We start from the raw sequence: 27,262 nt of genomic DNA, 5'->3' as shown, positions 1-27,262 counted from the left end.
GAGTAGCCCCCGCTCGCCACAACTAGAGAAAGCCCACGTGCAGCCACGAAGACCCAAGGCAGCCAAAAAAAAAAAAAAAAAATTTGTAAGTCAAAAAAAAAAAACTATCTAGCCATTTATTTGAAGTTTGTCAACTCCTGGCCTAGAATATCCAGTTTGGAAGCAGTTATGGACAGCTCTTATAATGTGAGGTACTGTAAAGTGCTTTACAGATCTTGTCTCATTTAATTCTAAAAATTTCATAGGGTGGGTATTATCACCAATTTTTTAGATGACAAAACTGAGACCCAGAGAGAAAAATTTGCCAACATCGCAGAAGGTGGAATCAAACAAGGTCTGCCTGACTCCAAAACTACTATTCTTTCTTCCATACAGCACCTCCTCCTTGAAGCTCTGAAGGGCACATTCTGAATTATAACCAGTCTTCTTAGACATCATCCATCGGTCCTAATTTTCTGCCTTGGGACCATCCACCCAGTAATATTCAAATATCTAATTTTGTCTTGTCTGATTCTTTGATTCTCTGGGCTTGACATTGATTCTTTTATTAAGCTTCTAGATGGCTTCTAGTTTTAAGTCCCTTCACCACCCAGATCACTTTCTATGAACATATTCTAGTTTGTCTATAATCATCTTAAAGTTTGACATCTAAAATAGAACTTGATACAAGGGTTTAGTACCATCAGCAAAGAGTATCCCTCTGGTTCTAGACATTCTACATCCTTCCAAATTTATACATGAAGAATTGGTTGTGGGAGCCCAAAGGCAGAATCTTAACACTTATTACCACTGAACTTCACCTTCTTAAATGGAGTTTATCATTCCTGCCTACTGAGATCTTTTTGACTTCTCATTTTGCAAGCTGATGGAGTTGTTGTTCTACCTGCTTGCCATCCACAAATATGCATGCCTTGTTTTTCATTTAGGTCACTGGCAAAAATGCAGCGATGTTATCCTTCATTCCAGAAGGTGGCGCTCATAGGCCCTCCATTTTACCAAGAGCTTCATAATTGCTTGTCTCACTGTCTTGTAGATACTGTTGGGGTAGTCACAGTTCAGAGAAAACCCCAGGTGGACATCACTACTTTCAATGTTCTCTCCTAATTCCCACATACCTACCTCTACAGGGAAAGTTAACTTCTATCTCCAGCTCCTCCTCCAGCAGGGTCACTGTGAGAAGGACATATGCTATCCAGTCTCTCCCCAGCTGTCTTGAATCCCAGATCTACTACTTGCCTAGTACTGGTTGTGTGAACATGGGCAGGTTCCTGAGCATTTCTGTGCCTCTTTTCCCCATCTGTGAAATGGGGATAGTAGTAATACCCAGTAAGGAAGTTAGTGGATGCTAGTAATTATTCAACAAGTTACTGGGCAATTCCCTGGTGGTCCAGTAGTTAGGACTCGGGGTTTTCACTGCCATGGGCCCAGGCAGGGTTCAATCTCTGGTTGGGAAACTAAGATCCCACAAGCTGTGCAGCGCGGCCAAAAGGAAAAAAAAAAAATTACTTCCGTCAAAAAAAGTTCCATTTCATATTAGATTTTTACAGCTAGTACCAAAGAAGGGATAATAAATTGGAAGAGCTACAAAATTTGAGATTTTTTTTTCTTAAAGTGCAAGTTGTACTTTTTCTTCATTTATCTCCTTTACTAAGCTGTCCCCATGCCCCCATAGAACATACTGTCCTGTCATTCAGAAATGGACCAACCCCATTTCCCACTTTCCCCTCCCCTGGCCTTGATCTGCAGATCCTGTTGAGACAGGGACAACAAATACATCCTTCATGTCCAATCATTTTATCCCTAATCAGGGTGGCTTCATGTCTAAAACACTAATCTCTAGGGATTACCCTGTTCCTCAAGCCCTAAGTCTCCTTTTAATGTAGGAAATGTCCATTTGAAGCATTCCCATTCGAGTACAGGCCAATGGTAAGTTAAACTGAAATCGAACTACCAGACTATTTAGAAGGATATCCCTAATCTCTTTCTTAAAAAGACTACAGGGGGAAAAAAAAAAAAAAGACTACAGGTAAGATTTTTGAAGTTCAAGTCACTTTGGGGGTCCCAATTCTTTTAAGCTAAAACTTCAGGACTTAAACTCAATGTGAAAAATAAACATTTATTACAAAAATTAGTTGTAACACTCTAAAATGAAAGCAGACGAGGTGTTTTCCAACTCAAGGGACTGTTGTAAGCTGGAGCGGTAAAGTCCAAGGCTGGTAAATAACTGACTTATACTCCTCACAAGTCGTGACCTAGGGAGTGAAGAGCCATTTGCTTCAGGCTTGCAGGCACAATGATTCACCTCTGCTTCCCTGTGGCCTTTTCTCTACATCCCTCCCACCCTGTCCCCCAGCAATGATACAAAACTGAAACGTACTTCAAAAACCTCATTCTTACTGAACCGTTTCGCAATCTCTACTTTTATTGCCTACTTAGATTCTATTTCCAACTGGAAAGCTTATTTGTTATTGGTGCGTGACGATACGATTTGGTTTTGGTTTTTCCTTCTGGATCCTTGATGAAAAGAAAACTCAGTTCTGTGATGGACTGTCAGATGAGGGAACAGAACATGGCAAAGTGGTGTTCAGTATCCTCCACAGAAATTAGCAAAATCAATCCTAGGAGACCCCTTATTTGCCCTCTTGCTAGTGAATAAATAGACTGGGGCTGCTGGGGTAGAGGGAGAAACAGATGTAAGGGCAAAGAAGGGTCAAGATGGTGGGCAGGACTACCCTGCTCGCTCCTGCTCTCCTTACACCTACCCCCTAAATAGAGAAGTAGGACTACTTTAAACTACTACTAAAGGAGTGATTCTGAGAATGATTTGAGAAATCCTGCCTCAGGCTCTGGGGCTGCTTTTCCTGTAGCCTCAGGGAAGTATATTAGTGCATCTGGCTGACAGAGGTGGCAGGGTGGGCATTTCTCCTCTCACTGGGTGGATCAGACCAAGTAGAACCCAGAGTACACCATCACTTCACCCGGGGTGCCCTTCTCCTGCCACAAGAGGACTCTGGAAATGAGGGTCCAACGTCTGCCTTGAAGGCAGGAACCAGGAAGGGGTAGGACAGTGAGCTAGGGACCAGCCCAGGTTGCTAGGAAGCAGGGCTTTGGGGATTTTCTTGTTTGTACTAAGAAGGAGCCTAGCTATTTCATTTCTCCCATTCCCACAGTACAATCTCACCAAAGAGCTAAGAAGCCCTCCAACACACACTCAATTTCAGTATAGAATTGATACCACACACACACAGACACACACACAGACACACACACGTGCTCAGCAGAGCTGACTACTACACAAATTCCCACAACCCTGCAGACACATCTTAAAAGTGTGGGTCCAGTTGTTCCAGCCAAGGGAAGGGTGATGGCTTGAGCTACCAGCTCCAGCTTTCTTTTCTGTAGATCAGTGGTTTAAAAACTCTTCTGCTCCGTGTGCCCTGAAAGCTTACTATGATCTCCACAACCAAAGCTCTTGTTTTCTCCACAGACATAGTTGCTGTCAGTCTGCTTGTGTTCAGAAAGAGGACGGTGCAGGAGGACCCCATGGCGCTTCCGGCGGGAAGACAGAAGAAAGTGGGCTGCAGAGGCAGAAGAGACTTGACGTCGTCACCACACAACCATTTCAGCTGCTCCGGTCTCCACTCTAGAACAGCTGGTACCGGTCCTCAGTACGGCAAGAAAGCACCAAGGAACCAAGCTCCAGACCCCTCCCTATGTGAGGACCGCTGCGCGCAGCGGGCAGTGAGTGCCCCGCCACCCTCGCAGTCTCCTTGGAAGGGAACTCAGCAGGCATCAGTCAGGACTTCTGTCTGATCCCTCGTAGGGACGGGGGATGGGGGAAAAGAGCGTTAAACAAGTCCCAGGCCACTCAGCAGTGGTGGGAAAGGAAGGGAGGCAGGAAGGTAGAAGGTGCACATGGCAGACATTATTTAAAAAACACGTCCTAACTAAGATAAAAGTGAGGGCCCCTGTGGGGGCTAGAAGACAAATAAGGCATCCCGTGAAACTACAGACATCAGGGGCCAGAGTCTGGTAGCACCTGAGTAAGGCAAGCACAGAGGACGGGAGATGAGCTGGACCAGGGTCACACCAAGAATGATGAGGTCTGTCTGAATTCCCCCTGGAGAAATAAAACATTCGCGTCAACTCTCTACAGTCTTCTTTAGCTGATAATCCCCTGAATACATATAAACACAGTCTGGAAACCCCTCACTCCAGCCAGGAGGACCTCCCCATCCCAGGGCAGGCATACTCACATCTCTTCGAGCAGTGGGCTGGCTGTAAATCACCTTCTTATTCGAGGTCCTGCGGACAAGTCAGAAGATGGAGACGCTCAGTCCCCTAGTCCCTCTCCTTAACCTCTGCTTGTTAACTTTAGAGGCCGGGACTGAGAACTTCACAGAAGCACAGAGTTCTCGGTAGGGAGGTTTGGGTGCAGGGAGAAAGGACAAGCACAGGACCATAGTGGATAGGGCTAGAAATCCAGATGTTTTTTCCCTACCAGGCTCGTTGCCTTCCCCTCCAACCCCTTCCCCCGGGGAACATCTCAGCTTCAAACCGTATACATCCATGTACTCAACCTTAGAGAGCTCTAGGACAGCAGCTCACTCACCCTTTCTTTGCTCCTGAAAGACAAGAAATGGGACCATGAGTGTCAGCAGGGTAGAAGACAGCATGGCGCAGGAAGATGGGGGACCTAGCGTGTGGCCCTGAGATACGGGTGACCGGTGCTCCCTGGGAGGTAACCCCAACACACACGGGGCTCAGTATCAGGTCAGTACCCAGGTGGCACCCAAGAACCAGGCCCTGAAATGGGGATGATACAAAGGAGAGCCTTTGAGGTCAAATACTTACTGTCAAAGTAGCCTCGGTTATAGGCGAACCAGATGCCAAAAATCAAGACTCCAAGGAGAATGAGTGTTACAAGGACAGCTGCCACGATGCCCCCTACATTCAGCTCCACTATGGGACACAAATGAGAGGTCAGGCACCCGAAAGCTCGTTCATGGTATTGCCAACATTGCCAAAGCCAGGACGGAGAGCAGACCCCAAACCCCACCCTGGGGTCTGAGCCCAAGCCCCAGCCACGCCCTCACTCACCAGCGTCCATGTGCACAGTGTCTGACTTCATGGGTGGCCCGACCCCATTCTGCGCCTCACAAGTGTAATCTCCAGCATCAGAGGCCGACACGGGGTCAAAGATCTGGAGGGCAGAAGACGAATTGGCTTCCTGCTTGAAGAAGCCAAGTACCTGTCTTTTATGTCTCCTGATCCTAATGCCAAGGTTACCTTGTTGCTCGCCCTTCTTCCCCACTTTCGGGGGTTCTATAACCCTGCGACCCCCTCATACACATCTTTTACCCTGACCCCGTCCGTACCAGCTCCCCTGTCTTATGGTTCAGGGTATAGGAAGAGTTGCTGAAAGCACGGTTGTTCTTGGGTTCCGTAGGCATCAGTACCCCATCCTTGAACCAAAAGTATTCAGAAGGTGGGGAACCGTCTGTCTCTGAGCAGGTCAGCACTGCTCGGGTCCCGATGGTAGCAGAGGCGGGGACACTGATTGTAGGCTTGGATGGAGGCACTGGGGAGGGAGAGAAGGTACTTGTCACAAGAGCAGGACGGCTGCCTGAAGGCCAAGTAGCATGACACTCCCATCCATCAGCTCTAGCCTTCCTTCCTTACTATGCCCTTAGTTTCCCCCTAACCAGGGGCTCGTTCTTCTCTGACAGCACCAGGACTCTGAACACCCCCCTCCCCAGCCCCACCGCCACAAGTATTTTCACCATCAGCGAGCTCCAAAGCTTAGCAGAGCCTGCTAAGGGTTTAGGAAAGCAATTGATTGCAAGCCCACACAGAAGACCTGTGGCACGTACCAAGCACAATGAGCTCGACAGTGACTTCCCCATAGGTGTTGCCGCCTTCGTCAGAGACCATACAAGTGTACATCCCCGTGTCTTTCCGGGTCACAGAATGGAAGGTGATGCCACTGTCCGAAAAAGTAACTCGGTCCTCATAGGAAGCTACCAGGACAGAGGAAGCAGGGGCAGAGTGAGCTGGAAAGCTAAGAGAAGCTGGTGACGGTGGCACCCAAGGCACAGGGGGCTCTCTTCTTCCCCCAGGAAAGGCGACAGGAAGGCCCTGGGGACTTCAGCCCCAGGGTGAGCCCCCTGCAACCTAGGCAGTCAGCAAGGAGGTGGAGCGATTCACCTGTGATCTTGTTGTTATAGCAAACGAGGCTGGTGATGTCGCCATGGGCAAACTTCCACTCCACGCGGGGAGAGGAGAAGCCGGAGTAGGAGCAGGACAACTTGGCAGCTACAGACAGGATCAAAGTGAGTGGGAGGAAGAAACAGCAGTAAATGGAGAAGCTGGGGAAATGGCCCCAAACCAGTCTGGGCTGGATGTTCCCCAGGGGTCTGCACCTGCTCACCTCCCTTCCCTTCAACTCCCGCCACCCTCCACAGCCCCTCCCAACTCACGTTTATTCTCAGCAACTCGGACTACTGGTTCAGAAGTTTGCACTGCACCCCTGCCCAATGCCAGTGAGCCTGAGAAGAAGAAGAGAGGTGGGTCCATCAGGAGTGGACAGAGGAATGCTGTGGAGAGGGAAGAGCAGTCCCAGCTGATGGGCATCTAGGGCTGGGACTCTCCATGCTGAGATTCCAAGGTCAAGGGTTTCAAGAGATTCACGTGCCTCTCGGATCTCACACTTTCTCACCAATATTCTAAATATCTTTTAAAAATGTTTTTTGCTACAATTGCAGGCTAATACTTGTTTTAATCTATGGAAATAAAAGATTTCCTTCTAATGCAATTTCTTCATTTAAAAAAATTTTTCCCTGGGCTTCCCTGGTGGCGCAGTGGGCGAGAGTCCGCCTGCCGATGCCGGGGACACGGGTTCGTGCCCTGGTCCGGGAAGATCCCACATGCCGCGGAGCGGCTGGGCCCGTGAGCCATGGCCGCTGAGCCTGCGCATCTGGAGCCTGTGGTCCGCAACGGGAGAGGCCACAACAGTGGGAGGCCCGCGTACCGCAAAAAAAAAAAAAAAAAAAAAATTTCCCTCTGTGACTCCCAATAATCTAATCAGATTCCTCCTAGTCCAAGAGCAGCTTTCTAAATGACATTTCATGGTTCAGAGAAAGCTTCTCAGCAAATAATTACAGTCACTTGTCAGACAATCCTGGCAGGAAGCCAGCAAAGCTGGAGGCAAGGGAGGGAAGAAAGGGAGGAGCCATAATAGGATAATAATAATACATTTGTAGGGCCTTTTGTGCTTTTTAAAGTGTTTTCACATACAATTATATCATTTGATCCTTGAAACAAGCATGACAGATCAGCAGGACAAACATTATCATCCCAGTGTTACATGAGGAACTAAAGTAAAGAAATGTGCCTAAGATCACACAGCGGGTTCTGGACCAGAAGTGGGCTCAGATCATCTCATTAGAATCTCCTTCTGCCCAATGGAGAAGAGAAGGAAAATGTGGTGTGTGGTGGAGGTGGAGAGAGGAGGTGAGGAGAGGCAAGGCTAATTAAATAACATGGTGGGAGAGAGGCAGCTGGGCTCACAGGAGGGGCCCACACATCCCAAAATAAGCACCAGTGCCAGAGGATTCTAGGATGGTGTGATATAGTTACCAACCTGCACGTACACAATTACTCTCATTCATGTTTTCAAAGCTCAAACTCATGAAGGCTGCTTTATTCATAGCTTTAAGTCAAAGTCCTGTCTTCTTTAGATAAATGCAAGTATACTTTTTCATTATTAAATTACCCAAGTAACTGAATATGGTCTCTTGACCCTGAACCTCCCTTTTCTTATCTGAAACATGATGGGTTTGAACTAGATGTTCTCTGAAATCCTTTAGGTTCGTTTTCTTTTTCTTGTTTCTTTCTTTTCTTTCTTTCTTTCTTTTTTTTTTTTAAACCTGAAAGATTAAGTGGGGGGCTTCCCTGGTGGCGCAGTGGTTAAGAATCCACCTGCCAATACAGGGGACACGGGTTTGAGCCCTGGTGTGGGAAGATCCCACATGCCGTGCAGCAACTAAGCCCACGAGCCACAACTACTGAGCCTGCGTTCTAGAGCCTGCGTGCCACAACTACTGAAGCCCGCGTGCCTACAGCCTGTGCTCCGCAAGAAGAGAAGCCCCCGCACCGCAACAAAGACCAGCCCCAGCTCGCTGCAATTAGAGAAAAGCCCGCAGGCAGCAGTGAAGACCCAACACAGCCGTACATACATACATACTTACATACATAAATAAATAAATAGAAAAAATAAAAGATTAAGTGGCTGATCCAAGTTTTCATAGCTAGGAAATGGCAGAGCTGAGATTAGCATACAGGTCTCTCCTATACCTCTTTTTTTCCCTTATTATACCATACTTTTATACACCATGCTGCTTTTCAGAAAAGCCACTAGTGTAATGGAGGCAAACTATGTACTAAAATATGATTCTTTTAAAAGTCAGGTCCATTTTATCTAGAAATTATTTCTAATCATATTACTTTGTATATTTGGCATTATATTTCAAAGTCAAATCTATAATCAGATGTAATAACAGATACAGAAATTAACCCAAATAGTCTTCACTAAATAGAAAACTGAGGACATGGAAGTCTCTAGGTCTCATCAAGAACGCTGACAATTAAATGCTTTGATTTTTTGCCCAAGTCAACTTTCTCTGCTTTGATGATGGGAACTTTGTTTTTTTAAGATTCTCGAATTTTACAATTTGCTACCTGTGATGTACACCGAGATGTGCAAACCAGATCTCTCTTCAGGAATGAAGGACTTTTTGTCTCAGCTGCTGGGACTGCTGCCAGAAGAAGGCCTGCAGCCATCAGCCCTCTCTGAGGATACCCAGAACACTGCCTTGCCCAGGGCCATGCCTCCTACCAGGCGGCAACAGGGTCAGGGCACCGGCATCCAATGCCTGATCAATGAGAGGGGGGGTCGTTCCCTGGTGACCTAGTGGTTAGGATTCTGGGCTTTCATTGCCATGGCCAAGGTTCAAACCTGGCCAGGGAACTGAGATTGAGTAAGTTCCACGGCCAAAAAAAAAAAAGGAACCAGCAAGAACTGACTTTTGGAAACTTCCCTGGTGGTTCGGTGGTTAAGACTCCATGCGTGCTTCTACTGCTGGGGGCTCGGGTTCGATCCCTGGTTGGGGAACTAAGATCCAATGTGCCACGTGGGACAAAAAAAAAGGGAGGGAGGACACATATAAAGTCCCATCTCAAAAAAAAAAAAAAAGTCCCATCTCTATCTCCCCAACTCCCCACCTTGGGACAACACTGAAGGGCTATTTCTGCTTCAAAGGTCCCTGTGCAGTAAGCTGAGGCCTTGTTGGGACTACAATGCAACTCAACTTTTCCCTCTGCCCGGTCCTGCTTCCATAGGTGTGGATCCCAAGAACACTCCCTAATAAATGTCTTGGTACAATAATTGACATCTCAGAGTCAGTTTCCCAAGAACCCAACCTATGACACCACCCAAACGAAGAACAGCTTGTAATTAAACTAAAAACTAGCCTTTGAAATAAAGGGCTGCCCGAAAGAAAATAAATAAATAAATCACAGCATATGAATTTGATGATTGTTTCTGCCTCACTTCTAACTTCAGCTGAAGTTCTTTTTTTTTTTTTTTTTTTTAAAGAAGATGTCGGGAACAGGATAGAAAGCCCAGAGATAAACCCACGCACATATGGCCACCTTATCTTTGACAAAGGAGGCAGAAATGTACAGTGGAGAAAGGACAGCCTATTCAATAAGTGGTGCTGGGAAAACTGGACAGCTACATGTAAAAGTATGAGATTAGATCACTCCCTAACACCATACACAAAAATAAGCTCAAAATGGATTAAAGACCTAAATGTAAGGCCAGAAACTATCAAACTCTTAGAGGAAAACATAGGCAGAACACTCTATGACATAAATCACAGCAAGATCCTTTTTGACCCACCTCCTAGAGAAATGGAAATAAAAACAAAAGTAAACAAATGGGACCTAATGAAACTTAAAAGCTTTTGCGCAGCAAAGGAAACCATAAAGAAGACCAAAAGACAACCCTCAGAATGGGAGAAAATATTTGCAAATGAAGCAACTGACAAAGGATTAATCTCCAAAATTTATAAGCAGCTCATGCAGCTTAATAACAAAAGAACAAACAACCCAATCCAAAAATGGGCAGAAGACCTAAATAGACATTTCTCCAAAGAAGATATACAGAGTGCCAACAAACACATGAAAGAATGCTCAACATCACTAATCATTAGAGAAATGCAAATCAAAACTACAATGAGATATCATCTCACACCAGTCAGAATGGCCATCATCAAAAAATCTAGAAACAATAAATGCTGGAGAGGGTGTGGAGAAAAGGGAACCCTCTTACACTGTTGGTGGGAATGTAAATTGATACAGCCACTGTGGAGAACAGTATGGAGGTTCCTTAAAAAGCTACAAATAGAACTACCATATGACCCAGCAATCCCACTACTGGGCATATACCCTGAGAAAACCATAATTCAAAAAGAGTCATGTACCAAACTGTTCATTGCAGCTCTATTTACAATAGCCCAGAGATGGAAACAACCTAAGTGTCCATCATCGGATGAATGGATAAAGAAGATGTGGCACATATATACAATGGAATATTACTCAGCCATAAAAAGAGACGAAATTGAGCTATTTGTAATGAGGTGGATAGACCTAGAGTCTGTCATACAGAGTGAAGTAAGTCAGAAAGAGAGAGACAAATACCGTATGCTAACACATATATGTGGAATTTAAGAAAAAAAAAAATGTCATGAAAAACCTAGGGGTGAAACAGGAATAAAGACACAGACTTACTAGAGAATGGACTTGAGGCTATGGGGAGGGGGAAGGGTAAACGGTGACAAAGCAATAAAGAGGCATGGACATGTATACACTACCAAACGTAAGGTAGATAGCTAGTGGGAAGCAGCCGCATAGCACAGGGAGATCAGCTCGGTGCTTTGTGACCGCCTGGAGGGGTGGGATAGGGAGGGTGGGAGGGAGGGTGACGCAAGCGGGAAGAGATATGGGAACATATGTATATATATAACTGATTCATTTTGTTGTGAAGCTGAAACTAACATACCATTGTAAAGCAATTATGCTCCAATAAAGATGTTTAAAAAAATTAAAAAAATTAAAAAAATAAAAAAAAAAAAGAAGATGTCGGGGGTAGGAGTTTATTAATTAATTTATTTATTTTGGCTGTGTTGGGTCTTCATTTCTGTGCCGGGGCTTTCTCTAGCTGTGGCAAGCGGGGGCCACTCTTCATCGCGGTGCGCGGGCCTCTCACTATCGCAGGCTCTCTTGTTGTGGAGCACAGGCTCCAGACGCACAGCCTCAGTAGTTGTGGCTCACGGGCCTAGTTGCTCCGTGGCATGTGGGACCTTCCCAGACCAGGGCTCGAGCCCGTGTCCCCTGCATTGGCAGGCAGATTCTCAACCACTGCGCCACCACGGAAGCCCTGAAGTTCTTTTTTGAGTCCTCTCAGATTATCAGATCTAAAACATGTGCAGGAATGACATCACCACATATATACACAAACATATTGGGCAACTGGCATCTTCCCCTTCTCATTAATTCTGACTGCTATTACCTAGTCCAGGCTTCTCTCCTCTTGCTTAAAATACAGGGCCCTTCACCTCAGGGCCTTCTCACCTTCCTCTGATGCAGGACTGTTGATGTCTGCCTGTGGCCTGACTGCAATACTCAAAACTCTCCTGTGGCTGCGTCTCACACCATGAGTTAAGTTCAGCCTCTGCACCATGTCCTTCCTTCCTAGTGACCCCAGGACACCTCAGACATCCTGATCCACGTTCCCCTTCTTGTTCCTGAACAAGCCTCTGGATTCAGACTGCCTGCATTCAAATCCCAGCTCTGTTACTTATAATCTGTGTGACCCAGGCAAGCCACTTAGTCACTTTGAACCTCAGTTTGCCCACTTGTATAATGGGGATAATAAGAATTTCTATGTCAAAGGGCTGTTGTTGAGAGTTAAACAAGCTAATACAAATAAAGTGCTTACAAGAGTGTCTGACCAACAGGAAGCACCAAATAAGTATTATGTGTTATTATTCTCATCATCTGCCCATAGGTCTTTCTGTATATACTTCTTTTTCTGACTTCAAAGTTTTCTTCAGTAATACATATAAATATATATAAATACTGCCGGAAAAATGCTTACATTCCAGCCCACTAAACCATCTCTCCTCTATCACTGTAATTGCCTTGGAAAGACTAACTCTTTTCTAGAGCTTCCCTGGTGGTGCAGTGGTTGAAAGTCCGCCTGCCGATGCAGGGTACGCGGGTTCGTGCCCCGGTCTGGGAAGATCCCACGTGCCGCGGAGCGGCTGGGCCCGTGAGCCACGGCCGCTGGGCCTGCGCGTCCAGAGCCTGTGCTCCGCAATGGGAGAGGCCGCGGCAGTGAGAGGCCCGCGTACCGCAAAAAAAAAAAAAAAAAAAAAAAAAAAAAAGAATCCGCCTGCTAATGCAGACGACCTGGGCTCGAGCTCTACGCCGGGAAGATCCCACATGCCGCAGAGAAACTAAGCCCATGCGCCACAACTACTGAGCCTGCGCTCTAGAGCCCGTGCTCTGCAACAAGAGAAGCCACCTGCGCACCGCAAGGAAGAGTAGACCCCTCTCGCCACAACTAAAGAAAGCCCGAGTGCAGCAACGAAGACCCAATGCAGCCAAAATACATAAATAAATAACTTATTTTTTAAAAAAAGACTCTTTTCTAGAACCATCATGTATAGAGCAGCAGAGCTGAGGGTTTTCTCTCACAACACCCACAATTTCCCCATCCATTCTCCTCATCTATTTTATATGTTCCCTTACCTCATCACGACCTCCCTTTTGCACTTAACCTTGGACTTATACTTGGCATACTGTACATACAAATGTCCTACTAGTTAACATGGTAAACCAAAACAGAAGGAAATTTCACCTTTTCCATTGTGATGTTTAATTTACTCCATGTTCACAACAAGAAAAACTACAAAGTCAAAGGCATCAATAGATTTTTTGGAAGGTGCGTGGTGAGAGGCCTTGTGGAGCGCGAAGGTGCTGCTATCCAGTGGGGCTGGCATGACCACTGTGGGCTCGGCAAATGAAGCTCCTGAAATTCCAGACAACGTGGGAGACTGGCTTCGGGGAGTCTACCGCTTTGCCACCGATAGAAATGACTTCTGGAGGAACTTTTTTTTTTTTAAATTAATTAATGTGTTTATTTTATTTTTGGCTGTGTTGGGTTTTCGCTGCTGCACATGGGCTTTCTCTAGTTGTGGTGAGTGCTGGTTTCTTACTGCGGTGACTTCTCTTGTTGTGGAGCACGGGCTCCAGGTGCACAGGCTTCAGTAGTTGTGGCACGTGGGCTCAGTAGTTGTGGCTCGCGGGCTCTAGAGCACAGGCTCAGTAGCTGTGGCACACGGGCTTAGTTGCTTCACAGCAGGTGGGATCTTCCTGGACCAGGGTTTGAACCTGTGTCCCGTGCATTGGCAGGCGGATTCTTAACCACTGTGCCACCAGGGAAGCCTCTTCCAGAGGAACTTGATCCTTAATTTGGGACTCTTTGCTGCCGGAGTTTGGCTGGCCAGGAATTTGAGTGACATTGACTTAATGGCACCTCAGCCTGGGGTGTAGCCGTAAAGATACATGGAACCCCTGTGCTGTACTCGAACCTTCCATAAACAGAGCCTCCAATCTGTGACCATCACAAGACTTGCCCTGATGGCAGCTGAAGTTTGATTCAGATGGGCTTTCCCTGCTTGATTTCCTTTTCTTTGCTGAGTCCACTCAGAACACCCTTCTCTGGTCAGCAGGCAGGCTTCAGCTAAAGTGTTGTCCTCTGTTCTGTAAAGTTCTGTACATAGTTCCAAAGTTTCTGCAGGGGATGATCTTTGCTCTTGTCCTGAGGAAAAATCTAATGGTATTTCAACAAATAAAGACTGTACACAAAGACAAAAAAAAATAGACTTTTTGGCCCTTTCATGTACAGAAAACCTTCACTCAATCTTACACCCCTCTCTAGTGACAATCCTTTCCTCCCTTTCTCTCTCAACTTCTTAAAGAAGTAGTCTACACACACTGTTTCCAGCCCAACATACACATTCACTGCTCAACCTACTGCAATACGTCTTTGGCTCTCACTTTGAAATTAAAATGGATCTTACTAAGGTCACCAATCGTATTCCTCAATTCTAAGATACCCTGATTATAAGATATAACATCAATTTAATAATAGCTTCTTGGGGAAACATCATATTAAATATGTACATGGGCTGTAAGTCACATCCCAATTTCCAAAACATTAAAGTAGTCTTATAATTAAAGATATCTAGTATTTGCTTTTTTATTTACCTCCTGTGGCCTTTGTGAGATGTTTGACCCTACTAGCCACTTGCCTCCTCAAGCCACTCCACCCCCTTGCTTTCTGCATTCAGCCCTTCTGGTTCTCCCCCCACCTCAGGGTTATCTTATTCGCCTTCTTGAACTTTGCTTCCTCTGTCCATCCCTTAATATTAGTAATCCCCAGCATTCCATGTTGTGCCCTTTCTCCTCTCCATATTCTCTCTAGGAAATCTCAAATACACAACATTCCTCTACACCAATGTATGGCCAGCTCCAGATACTACCTCTTGCCTGAGCTGCAGACTCCTATTGCTGTGCCTCCTGACGGTTCTACTTGGACTTCACACACACCCTCCTGCAATCTCACACTGCTCATCATTTCCCACTACCTCTCGCTTCCCCTCCTCTCTCCAGGTTGGTGGTATCACCATTTACTTGGTCACTCACTCTAGAACCTTTTAAGCCATCACCATCTTTCCTTCACTCTTGTCCAACACCAAGCATTACAATGTCATCTCCCAAATCTCCCTCAAATTTGGCCCCTCCTCTCCACAGACCCACTGCCACTTTTTAGTACCATCGTCATCTGAAGAATTGCATTTGGTCTCTCAATAGGTTTCTCTGCCTTGTTTAATTTTGACCTACTCACATCCCTCCTCCACCTCACTGCTAGAGAAAGAGTTGACATTTATTGAGCACTTACTATATTATATGCCAGGCACTGCTATAAGCACATCACATGGATTTAATTCCTACAACAACCTTAGGAGTTGGGTGATACTGTTATTATCACCTCTGTTTTCTACGTGGGGAAACTGAGGCCCAGAGCAGTTAAGTGGTGGTACAGCTGCAAATCAAGGCAGTCCAATTCCAGAGACTGGGCTACACTATACAGCCTTCTAAAAAGTGCAAATCTAACGCTTGCTTCAAGCTTCCAACGATTCCACATTACCTGTAAGATAAAATCCAAATTCTTCAGCCAGGCAAGAGTTCTAGCACCAACCGACCTGGTGATAAGTTTATCATCTTCACCACACTCCCTATTCTTGCAATTTACCCTCCAGCAATACAAAACTACTTACAATTCCCAGCAAAGACGTGCAGTTTCACAACCTCTGCCTTTGCTTATGCTATTCCTGTTATACGGAACACCCTGTCCCCTCTTTCTCCACCTGGTCAGCAGGTATTCAAACACATTACTTTGCGGGAAATGACTTACCCCACCCCCAATCCTCACCACAGACAAGTTAAGGTCTCTTTCCTTGGCTTCCACTACCCCATGCAAAACACTGTCAAAGCACTTCCCACATTATAATGACATCATCTATGCGCCTATATCTCTCCCTTATCAGGCAGTAAACAACCAAAGGAGCAGGGATAATGTGTTAATCTACCATTCTGAGTTCTCAGCACTTAGCACAATGCCTGGTACAAACTGACACTGAACAACATAGAGCCTTAACAAATTAGGTCAGAGCAGACCATTCGCTATAACATCTACTTGTTAAGGTTTATCTACAAAGATAAGCCCATTTTTCAAATTGGCAGATGGGGCACACCCAAATAAAGAAAAAATAAACTTGGGACTTCCCTGGTGGTCCAGTGGGTAAGACTCCACGCTCCCAATGCAGGGGGCCTGGGTTCGATCCCTGGTCGGGGAACTAGACCTTGCATGCATGCCGCTGCTGAGAGTCTGCATGCTGCAACTAAGAAGTCTGCACGCCACAAGCAAGAAGTCTGCACGTCACAAATAAGACTTGGCACAACCAAAATAAGTAAATATTTTTAAAAAGAAGAAGAAAAAACAAACTTGATTCAAACCCAATCTTTAAAAAATTTTAATACTAGCAACAGTGTTTTTTTTTTAATGTTTAGTTCTCAGAAGAAAAAAAAGAGCGTTCCATTAATCTTTCTTTTAATTTAGCTTCACAATTTAAGAATTGTTTTTAATTTGCTTCACAGTTATGAAACAGAATTAAAGTTCTCTGCACATGGGTGCTTTCCACCTGCCATTTTGCAAAAGGGCCTCATTTCTGCACCTGGGCTGCAGTGTGTCTGTAGGTGTCTGCATGCACAACAGTAGAGGCTGGTTTCTCACAACCAGTAGAAGTGTGCAGAGCCAATGCAATGCAAGGTCTGCACACATTTTAGACCTTCTAATGCAAGGTCTAAAATGGGCGGAGGGGGGAAATGGGGAAAAGATGTGAATCCATTTACAACACCCCCATTTCTTTTATGATCACAAAAGCAACCCAAGGAGACACCTGGCTAGATCACTGCTCTTTCTGCAGAATCTTCAAAATGGTTCATGGTTTTTACAGATTGAATTGTATTCCCTCAAAATTCATATATGAAAGCCCTAACCCCCAGTACTTCTGAGAGTGACTGCATTTGGAGACAAGCCCTTTAATGATGTAATTAAGTTACAGTGAGGACCTTTGGACATGTCCTAATCCAATCTGATTGGTGTCCTTCTACAAAGAGACACCAAGGGTGCTCAGGCATAGAGGGGATGACCATGTGAAGAGGCAGCAAGAGGGCTGCCATTGTAACCAAGGAGAGGTTTCAGAGGAAACCATCCCTCCAGCACCATGATCTTGGACTTCTGGGCTCCAGAACTGCGAGAAAATAAATTAGTGTTGTTCAAGCCACCCAGTCTTTGGTATTTTGTCATGGCATCCCCAGCAGACCAACACAAGGTTTAAATTGGGCATCAGCTGTGGACACTCTGGTTGAATCTTGACTCAAGTATGCAGTGGAAGAATCAATATTGTGCACAGAAAAGGAAATCACCAACAAAATGAAAACGTAACCTAGAGAATGGGAAAAAATATTTGCAACTAACGCATCTGACAAAGGGTCAATATCCAAAACGTGTAAAGAACTCATACAATTCAATAGCAAAAAAACCTAAACAATCTTTTAAAAATTGTCAGAGGATCTGCATAGACATTTTCCCAAAGAAGACATACAGATGGCCAATAGGTACATGAAAAGATGCTCAACATCATTAATTATCAGGGAAATGCAAATCAAAACCACAATGAGATACCACCTCACACCTGTTAGAATGGCTATTATCAAAAAGACAAGAAATAGGGAATTCCCTGGTGGTCCAGTGGTTAGAGCTCCGTGCTTCCACCGCAGGGGGCACGGCTTCGATCCCTGGTCAGAGAACTAAGATCCCATGATGCGCAGCACGGCCAAAAAAAAAAAAAAAAAAAAGACAAGAAATAATAATTGTTGGTGAGGATGTGGAGAAAAGGGAACCCTCATGCAAAGCTCATGTTGGTGGGAATGTAAATGGATACAACCACTGTAGAAAACAGTATGGAGGGTCCTTACAAAGTTAAATATAGAACTATCATATGATCCAGCAATTCCACTTATGGGTAGTATTTATCCAAAGAAAATGAAAACACTAACTCAAAATGCTACATGCAGCCCCCTGTTCACTGCAGTATTACTTACAACAGCCAAAATAGGGAAATATCTTGAGTGTCCATCAATGGATGAATGGATAAAGATGTGGTGTATATATATATATATATATATACACACACACACACATATACGATGGAATATCATTCAGCCATAAAGAAGAATGAAATCTTGCCATTTGTGACAACAGGGATGGACTTTAAGGGCATTATGCTTAGTGAATTAAGTCAAACAGAAGAAGTCCAATACCACAGGATCTCACTTATATGTGGGATCAAAAACAAACAAACAAAAAAACCCCAAGCTTACAGATACAGAAAACAGATTGGGTGATTGCCAGAGGTGAGGAGTGGGGGGTTGGGAGGTAAAATGGGTGAAGAGGATCAAAAAGTACTAACTTCCAGTTATAAAATAGATAAGTCGGGGCTTCCCTGGTGGCGCAGTGGTTGAGAGTCCGCCTGCCGATGCAGGGGACACGGGTTCGTTCCCCGGTCCGGGAAGATCCCACATGCCGCGGAGCGGCTGGGCCCGTGAGCCATGGCCACTGAGCCTGTGCGTCCGGAGCCTGTGCTCCGCAACGGGAGAGGCCACAGCAGTGAGAGGCCCGCGTACCGCAGAAACAAAACAAAACAAAAAATTGATAAGTCATGGAGATGTAATGGGCAGCATGGTGACTATAGTGAATAATACTGTATTGCATATTTAAAAGTTGCTAAGAGAGTAGACCTTAAAAGTTCTCATCACAAGGAAAAAAATTCTGTAATCATGTATGGTGATAGATGTACATTTACTGTGGTGATCATTCTTCAATAACTATAAATATATATTATTATGTTGTATACGAAACTAAAATAATGTTGTATGCAAAATATACCTCAATAAAATAATTTTTAAAAAATCAACAGAATTCTTGAAGACTTCTGCAAGGTTTGTCCTATACTTTTAATTAATTATATCCAAATTCTAGACACATGTTACTGAGCATGACCAAATGAATAAAATAATAGCATGAATAAAATAATAGCAGCTAACATTTCTTTTTTTTTTCTTTCTTTTCTTTTTTTTTTTTTTTTGCGGTATGCAGGCCTCTCACTGTTGTGGTCTCTCCCGTTGCGGACCACAGGCTCTGAACGCGCAGGCTCAGCGGCCATGCATGGCTCACGGGCCCAGCCGCTCCGCGGCATGTGGGATCCTCCCGGACCGGGGCACGAACCCGTGTCTCTTGCATCGGCAGGCAGACTCTCAACCACTGCGCCACCAGGGAAGCCCCATCAGCTAACATTTCTTGAATACTATGTACCAGATACTCTTCTGAGCCCTTTACAGGTTTAATTCATGTAATCCTTGTAATAATGCTATGAAATAAATATTATTATTGCTCCCATCTCACATGTGAGTTAATCGGGGCACAGAACTGAAGTAGTTTGCTCAAGTTCACAAAGCTAGTAGGAGGCAGAGCTAGGATTCTAACCCAGGTAATCTGGCTCCATGGTATGATACATTACACAACTATGTAAAACAAAAACAAATAAAAAGAACCATATTGCCATCGCAAAGGTCAAGGTAAATCAATTTGTTCAGGCATAGAAATATGTCCAAAATGTAAAAACAATATGTAGAACATGACCCTATTTTTACAAATAATAAAAATAACCCGAATATACACATAAAGAAATCTCGAAGAATAGACTCCAAACACTTGACAGTGCATATTATCTGAGAGATGAGAATACAGGCAGCTTTTCTCTTCTATGTTCTACATTTGTGTAATAAACAAGTATGTATTAAATGTTTTAATTTAAAGAAAAAAGAGTGGGAAGGGGAATAAAAAGGGAAAAAAATAATAAAGATCACAAGAGGCAAAGAAAAATAAAACAAAGCAAGAAAGGAGAGGCAAAAACAAAGGCAAAAAGAAAGGAAGGATGATAAAGAATAACAGGAAATACCCAAATACTGACACACCAGGAAGCACAGAATGATTAAATAAGACTTTAAAGGTGAAATGAAGTAACAGATGAGTAAGAAATAGACTATTACACTATCAAGATTCTGTATGTGAGTCTGATAAATTTCAAGGAGAGAAAAAGGCAGGAAGAAATGAGAGCACATGCATTGTCTCATTAAAAACCCTGTGAGGAGGGAAAAAAAAGAAAAGAAAAAAAAACCCTGGGAAGACAAGTACTATTGTTATCATCCCGTTTTATAGATGAGAACATTGAGGCTTAGCACAGTTGCCCCAAATCACACAGCTGCAAACAACAAGATGGGAATCTTAACCCAGGTCTGCCTAACTCTGAGTCTCCAAAACTACTGCACTACACAGCATCTTCAGCAGAGCAGCAAGGAAACACCATTCATACTTCAACATCCTGTTCCAGTGTGCCTTGATGCATAATGCCTTCCCCCAATCAAAATTAATCTCTCTCCAACTTCTAGGAATATAGCCTAAGAAAATAAAATAGTTAAAGGTAAGCTTAAAGATGTATGTTCAAGGACAATTTAATGTATTTCGTACAGCAAAGAAAAAAAAACCCTAAACGCTCAACAAAAGGTGAACAGTTAATTACAGGATAGCCATACAGTAGAATACTATAGAAGGGATTTTGTTTAAAGTGTACTTTGCTCAAAAAAAAAAAAAAAAATACAGTCAGGACATGTTACCACCATACCAGGGCATATAGATGTTCCTATCCTCTCTGTCATAGAACGTAGTCACCTACCTCATTTAAAACTAGTATTCAGTCATTAACTAATAATCTAAATGAGAAGGGATCTATAACACAGTTTTGTTTTTTCCCACTGTAATTCCTACATAATCTGACAAACCGGCCACAGCTCAAAGTAGCATTAGTACACAGTTTGGTTTAAACATTGATGTCTATGGCCATGGCTCACGGGCCCAGCCGCTCCGCGGCATGTGGGATCTTCCCGGACCGGGGCACGAACCCATGTCCCCTGCATCGGCAGGCGGACTCTCAACCACTGCGCCACCAGGGAAGCCCTCTATGGATTTCTGTTGAGCTGGTGTGACCCTAATCAATTTCTGCCCACAGAGCCAAGACTTAAGGAAAAGTCAGTGACACCAAACGGCCATTTTATTTTTTCTGATATATTTTGCACAGGTCATCTCTACCACACATTTATTCATAGTGGAAAGACTAGAATAAAACCAGCAATCAGTGTTTATCTCTAGATAATAGGATGACATGTGATTTTACTTTCTCTATATCCCTCTGTTTTCCCATTATTCCACATTGAACATCTATTATTTCTTAATAAAAAATTTATCATTTTAAAAAGTAACTATTTCCTTCTATGCTCCCCAAACATTTCGTGCTTCAATGACAGCCCCTGACGCACGGTGCTCTGTATTCTACTTAGTCAATATATGTCTGTAGTTCCTTGAGAACAGAGAAACCAAATTATGTTTGTATCCTCCCCCGTTCCTAGCACTGTGTTTTGCCGCTTTGAAGCAATGCTGTGATGAGAAGGTGGTCACAGAGGGTGGAGGCATCCAGACATCTGACAGAACCCACCAACAACCCTCCCTTGTACATGCAGGTCAAACCCACAACAGAAAAGCTACTTCCTTCTGCTGCTTTACTAAGAAATCTTTGTTTTCTCTATGCATCCTGTTAATTATTAGAATTTTCCTTAAGTTGTTTTCGTGCAATGAGTTTTGATCCATTTAAAAACAAACAAACAAAGGAAGGAAAAGGAGGGTAGCCAGCCAGCCAGCCAAGCTAGTCTCTGGTTTTCTCTAAGAATTCATCCAAATTTCCCCTCTACGCAGATGAGCCTCATAGGACATTCCCACTGTAAGGGAGCTACAGCCTCGGAATAGGGAAGATAAGCCAAAGCCTTGGAAAGCCCCCAGTTACAGTGTGTTCACAGTTTACCTAACGTGGGCTAATTGTTACAATACCTGACTTCCCTCAGAGCTTCTTGATAGCAGATGTTATTCACTTTTTATCCCTAATCTCTAGCACAGTGCTCATAACATAGTAAACACCAATGTTTATTGGATTAACAAATGAATTTGACATTGCAATACAATTAGAACCCGGACCCAGGGCTACCACCCCCGGTTTGCACTTTCCTTCCCACCGCTCACCCTGTAGAGACTGAAGTCACTCCTGGGGTTTGGGGTGGGACAGATAAGGAATGCGTGGGTAAGAGGAAGGCTCTGTGAGCCCAACAACAGGCTGGGCTAAGTCTAAACAGCCAGGCTTGGCTGTACTTTCAGTAACGTCGTTCAACTGGCAAGGCCCTCTGAGGATGGTGGAAAGTGGTGATGGCAGTGTAGGACAGGAGAGCTTTCACACCATTGCTCCCTCCTGCCCTCTCTCAGCAGAATTTCCAGTTCTACCTGCTCAGCTCTCCTCCCCCACCCATCTCCCCATTACAAAGGAAGGCTCTGCCTGCCTGCCCAGGGCTCACTCCAGGGGGCCTGGCATCAAACTTCCTGCCAACCAGCTGCTTCCTCCTGTCCTACACATTGTAAAACAAATGACACCAGGCAGACTTTAGACAGAAACTCTGCTTATCAGGGAGTCCCAGGCAGATGAACTCTTGAGTTTTCAATGCCTGGAAAACTCCAGTATGTATCCACTCACATTACATCTCACAACCCCCTGACAGCACTGAAACCTCTTCCACAATTACGTTTGACAAGTGGCATCCAGATCTTCCCTGAACCTCTAGAGGAAGCAGGTCTGAGTTTAGAGATTCCCCAAGGTCTTTCCTCAATGCTAACAGATGTGAAAAACAAGCCCCATCGTTTCCTAATCTCTCACATAAAATGTATATAGCTTTTAAATCTGTCTTTAATCAGGAGTGTCAGCCACTTCTGAGTCGGCAGAACAGACGCCCCTTGACCCAGAGGACTTGGGGAGGAGGGCGGGGGAGGGGTGGAATATTCTAATGGCCAAGGCCACACCACCAATATGAAAAGATCTCCAGGGTATATTAAATGAAATAAACAAGATACAGGATGGAATACAATGAATATAGTGTGCCTCTTTTTGTGTAAGAAAAGGGAAAAGAAAGAAATATATATTTATATATACTGATATTTGTATAACAAATCACTGGAAAGATGTATAGGAAACTAGGGGAGATACGGAGTGAACAGGAACAGGGTGGGAGTGATAACCCCACTCTTTTATGTCATTTTGATTCTCGTACCACATTAACCTCTTCTAAATAAATAAACTTTGGGGCTTCCCTGGTGGCGCAGTGGTTGACAGTCCGCCTGCCGATGCAGGGGACATGGGTTCGTGCCCCGGTCCGGGAATCCCACATGCCGCGGAGCGGCTGGGCCGGTGAGCGATGGCCGCTGAGCCTGTGCTCCGCAACGGGAGAGGCCACGACAGTGAGAGGCCCGCGTACCGCAAAAAAAATAAATAAATAAACTTTGTTTTTTTAATTACAGCAGCTCCACCCTAAGCCAAAACTAGGTTGGAGACTCCAGGCAAGCCCAGATCACAAAGAAACTGAAGAGAAATATCATAGAGTGAAAAGTGTTCTGGAGCCAGGAGGGAAAGACTAAGACACTGGAATTCCACTACCACTCACTTCCTAGTTCCAACTTGCTGTGTCACTAGTTTCTAGGTTCTGGTTTCGAGGGAACGATTCTTTCCTGGGAGTAATTTCAAGCCCCCAGTAGAGAGAGGGGAAAGGAGGAGTGACTCACCAATCTACAGTTTGAGGTAAATCTAACCCTGAACAGCAAAACTAGAAAGGCAGAAACATCAATACAAAAGAAACACCGGGACTCACAGACTGACCCAGCAGTTCCTCCCTCCTGGAATGTTTCAGTGGGGACACTACATGAAGTAAGAGGTGTGTGTGCAAACACCAGGATTCCAGCCTAGGTTTCCTCTTTCTCGTCTGCAGTTACACCAAAAAGTCATCCTAGGCACACACCACCCTGCTAAGCAGAAATGCCTCTTCCTGCCTGGGAGATAGCTGGAAACTTTTCTAAGCACAGGCTCTCTACAGGGAGGGAGACTAGTACTCTCTGTCACCAGTTTTACTTTTCCTAGGCCCAGTTCTCCCAGTGTTTAGTCTCCAGCCCTGTCTCAGTAGGCTCAGGCCTTCCTCTCCACTAGGTTCCCCAGGCTGGGGTTGGACCTTTGCTTGATCCTTTCTTCTTCCTCCCAGATGGCAGAGCCCACATGAGGAGCAGCCCTGGAGGGAGGAGGGAGAACACGCAGGAACCCTATATATGCTTCCAGTATCCCAAGGGCAGAGGACAGACTAGACGCCCAAGAAAGCCCCTACTTTTTCACTCTCGCCTTTTGGAATCTAGCAGGGTCTCTCCCTGCTTCCTTTGACCTGCTCTACTATAGGCAGCATCCTTTCATCCTCACAAAATCCAAAGGGGATAAAACCTGCCCGATAATAATCATTTCATGTATATGTAATGTAGCCATTATCGCAGTTGATCCTCAGGACAAGATTAGGACAAGTATCCCGTTTTACAGATGAAAAGACTGAGTTACTAGCCTAAGATCACAAATAAGGCAGAAAGCCAAGCCAGAACCCAGATGGGATGGCCTGGCTGCTATTTCCATCCTCATTGTACTAACCAAATTGCTCCCCCCAGGTCTAGCCCTATTTACATGTGACAAGGTCAGTTCCTCCATCTCCTGGACATGTTACTTTCTAGGATCCACTGTCCTATCAAGCTAATACAACATCATCTCAAGCTCCCTCTAAACCACTGTTTCTTGATTCCCTGAACAGACTAGAGGACACTCCCAAGCTCAGAAGGGTGATATCACAACTCTTTCAGTGTCAGTATGTGATTATTATAGAAAATGAGGGAGAGAGAAAAGAAAAAGGAAAGGGGAGAAGGATGCAGCTCTAGGAAGCTTATAAGCCTGACAAATACTGTCACAAATAGTTACTGACTCAGAAACTTCTTGGTTGGGGGTGGGGAGTACTGGTACAGCACAAGTGTTGGCAAAGTGTTTAGTACTGACTACCACACAGAACCAAAAAATGACCATGGGTGTCACTAGCAGTTCTAAGATACAGACAGAAGTAAATGGGGAAGAAGGGGAGGAAAAGAATGGAAACTGAAGAAAAGGGGGAAATGGAGGAATAGAATGAAAGGGAGAAGTGAGAAAAGAAAGAATCTAGTGGGAAAGAAAAATTGAAAAAGGTAGGTAAGATAGTGGACTCTGGAGCAGTATCCCAAACTGATGTTTTGATATCCTGGTTCCTGTGCCACAGGGTGCCTGAGACGCTGGAGCCAGGAGTGGGAAAAGGAGAAGTCAGTCAGGAGACTCTGGTTCCAGTCCCAGGTCCTTTTGTCAATCTGGAAAAGTCATTTCCCCTCTTTGTACCTGTTTCCTTATCTGTACAATAGGGAGAGGATTCGACTTGTCACTGGTCCAGTCCACCCCAAATGTTAATGTTTTTGTGATAAGGGACAAAGGAGTAGTCAATTCATCTGATTTAAGACACCCTTCAAACTAAGCAAAGTGAATTACCTTATAACTGCTAATACTGATCATAATTGTTCATTTCTTTTATTTCCTAAAACATGGATGTTGAGGGGGAAATGGAGAATCTTACAGATCCCCTACTGACACAACTATCCACAGAAGCACACACACAGACACTCAAGAATCAGACAGATAAGTGTGCAGGTGCTGACACAGGTAGACTAAGGCACAAACCACACACTCGGCCGGGCACAAGCATATCTATAGACGGAGGCCTGCCCCAACAAGTGAGTCTCATTCTTCCACAGGAAAGGGAGTTTACAAAGGAAACAAAAACTCTCAAACAAGGCCAGGGGGGAGGGCAGAGTTCTGGCTCTGAGAAGGAACCAGCCAACCAAAAGCCAGGACCTCCCCCTGCGAATAGTCACTCAGTCAACAACATTTATTAAGGACTCTGGAAGTAGTTATTCTAGAAAGGAACTTTGAATGCTGTGTTCTGAGAAATTTTTGGTTTCAATTTTATTTCTTTTTTTTTCCCCAGATTTTGCACCTAGACACTTTTCCCAGAGCAACAATGGCAACCCCAAAATCCGGGGAAAGCTAAAGAAACCCTTCAGCAACAGCCAGGGAAAGAAACTTCCGCCCCACCCCACCTCCATTAGATTTTCTCTGAGGACCCTTAAGTAGCAGAGCATCCAGGGGCCAAGGGAGTCAGGGTACGAGAGGCTTCCGACTTCTCTCGGGTTGTTCTCGGATGTTGGATGCGTGTTGGAGGGGCAGGATGGCCCCCTTCCCAGGTGTGTAATCCCGGCTGGGCAGGACCCTCGCGCCCACCGGCCCTCACCAGTAAGTGAGGATGAAAGAAAGGGGAACCAACCTCTCCCCGTTATTTCTGGTGAACGTGCGGAAAGGCAGCTCCGGATGTAAGAGGAGGGGGTCATTATTCACCAGTGTGGGGGAGGGGAGCCAGCCACTCACCAGGGTAAGGGGGACGGGAAAGAAGAGGGACGAGCCAGGGGCGGAAAGAGGACTAGGAGGGTGAGGCGGACCGGTTTCTGAACCCCTCCCCTCCCGCGGACAAGAGGTGTGGGGAGCGCCTCCCTCCAACCTCTGACCAGACCCACAGATTCCTCCAAAAGCTCCAGGAACTTACACAGTATCATCGATGTGAAGAGAAGCAACTGTTTCCTCCCGACTTTCGCCTTTGTCCCCAACATGATCAAGATCCCGATACGACAGTAGTCGCCGGAGCCCGGGAACAGACACAGCTTCGCCCAACAGGAGCGCGGGGACTAAACTCCAGCCGCCAGGTTGAACCCAGCCCAGCCCTTCCCTTCACGCCCGATTGGTCGACGCCCCGCCTCTGCACATTCCGATTGGTGGAAGAAGCCGCCGCTCCACTGAGTGATTCACCGTCGCCAGGTGCAACTCCGCCCACTACTCCCCTCTAGGGCTGACTGGCGCCTTTCCAAGACCAAGCCACCCCTGATTGGGCCAGGAGACTGTCGCGTAAGGAGACCCAGACCTCACCTTCTGCAGGTGAGGACACTGTGATTGGGCGGCGTTCCTGAAGTAGGGACTTTCTGACTGGCTAGGTTTTGAGTTGGAGCTGGAAGATTAGAGGAATACTTTAAAGGAGGTGGTAGGGAAGGTAGTCGTACTGTGGGACTCGAGAGAGACAGACCTGAGTTCTTTTGTTTGTTTGTTCGAATGTAAATTGCTGGGTGCTGCAGAAACCTTGGTCCCGTCCTTTGGCAAGTGAAAACCACATGTATTAATATGCAAGGGTTGGGGGAGAAGACCAGGAGACAGGTGGGGAATGATATGTTGACACTACCCCCCAAACTGTGTTTCCTCTGTCCACCCCATTCGCAGCATTCAAGGCTGCGCTGAGAGGAGAAAAGGGAAAAGGAGCGCTCAATTCAATAGTGGGAAAAGCAGAATCACATTACCAAACAAACCCAGATAATACAAAC

At 45.2% G+C, this 27,262-nt stretch overlaps 1 protein-coding gene and 1 long non-coding RNA gene across 2 annotated transcripts; both read right to left on the bottom strand.

Moving 5' to 3' along the window:
- Positions 1 to 2,096: 2,096 nt before the first annotated feature.
- Positions 2,097 to 26,595, bottom strand: F11R (F11 receptor). The gene is made up of 10 exons (XM_004284421.4): positions 26,440 to 26,595; positions 6,480 to 6,548; positions 6,208 to 6,315; positions 5,874 to 6,020; positions 5,379 to 5,581; positions 5,101 to 5,203; positions 4,855 to 4,962; positions 4,613 to 4,625; positions 4,257 to 4,305; positions 2,097 to 4,120 (listed from the first exon to the last, which is right to left on the bottom strand). The coding sequence occupies exons 1-10, from the start codon at positions 26,501 to 26,503 to the stop codon at positions 4,085 to 4,087; spliced, it is 900 nt and encodes a 299-aa protein (XP_004284469.1). The 5' UTR covers positions 26,504 to 26,595; the 3' UTR covers positions 2,097 to 4,084.
- LOC125960566 (uncharacterized) lies at positions 12,980 to 18,832 on the bottom strand. Its single transcript, XR_007470366.1, has 2 exons — positions 17,451 to 18,832; positions 12,980 to 13,948 (listed from the first exon to the last, which is right to left on the bottom strand). It is a non-coding gene; the product is annotated as an uncharacterized LOC125960566 (long non-coding RNA).
- Positions 26,596 to 27,262: the final 667 nt, after the last annotated feature.

This window comes from Orcinus orca, chromosome 1 (genome assembly GCF_937001465.1).
Source record: "Orcinus orca chromosome 1, mOrcOrc1.1, whole genome shotgun sequence".
Lineage (NCBI taxonomy): Eukaryota > Metazoa > Chordata > Mammalia > Artiodactyla > Delphinidae > Orcinus > Orcinus orca.
Note: the sequence above shows the minus strand (reverse complement) of the source record. Positions and strands in the feature narration are given on the sequence as shown.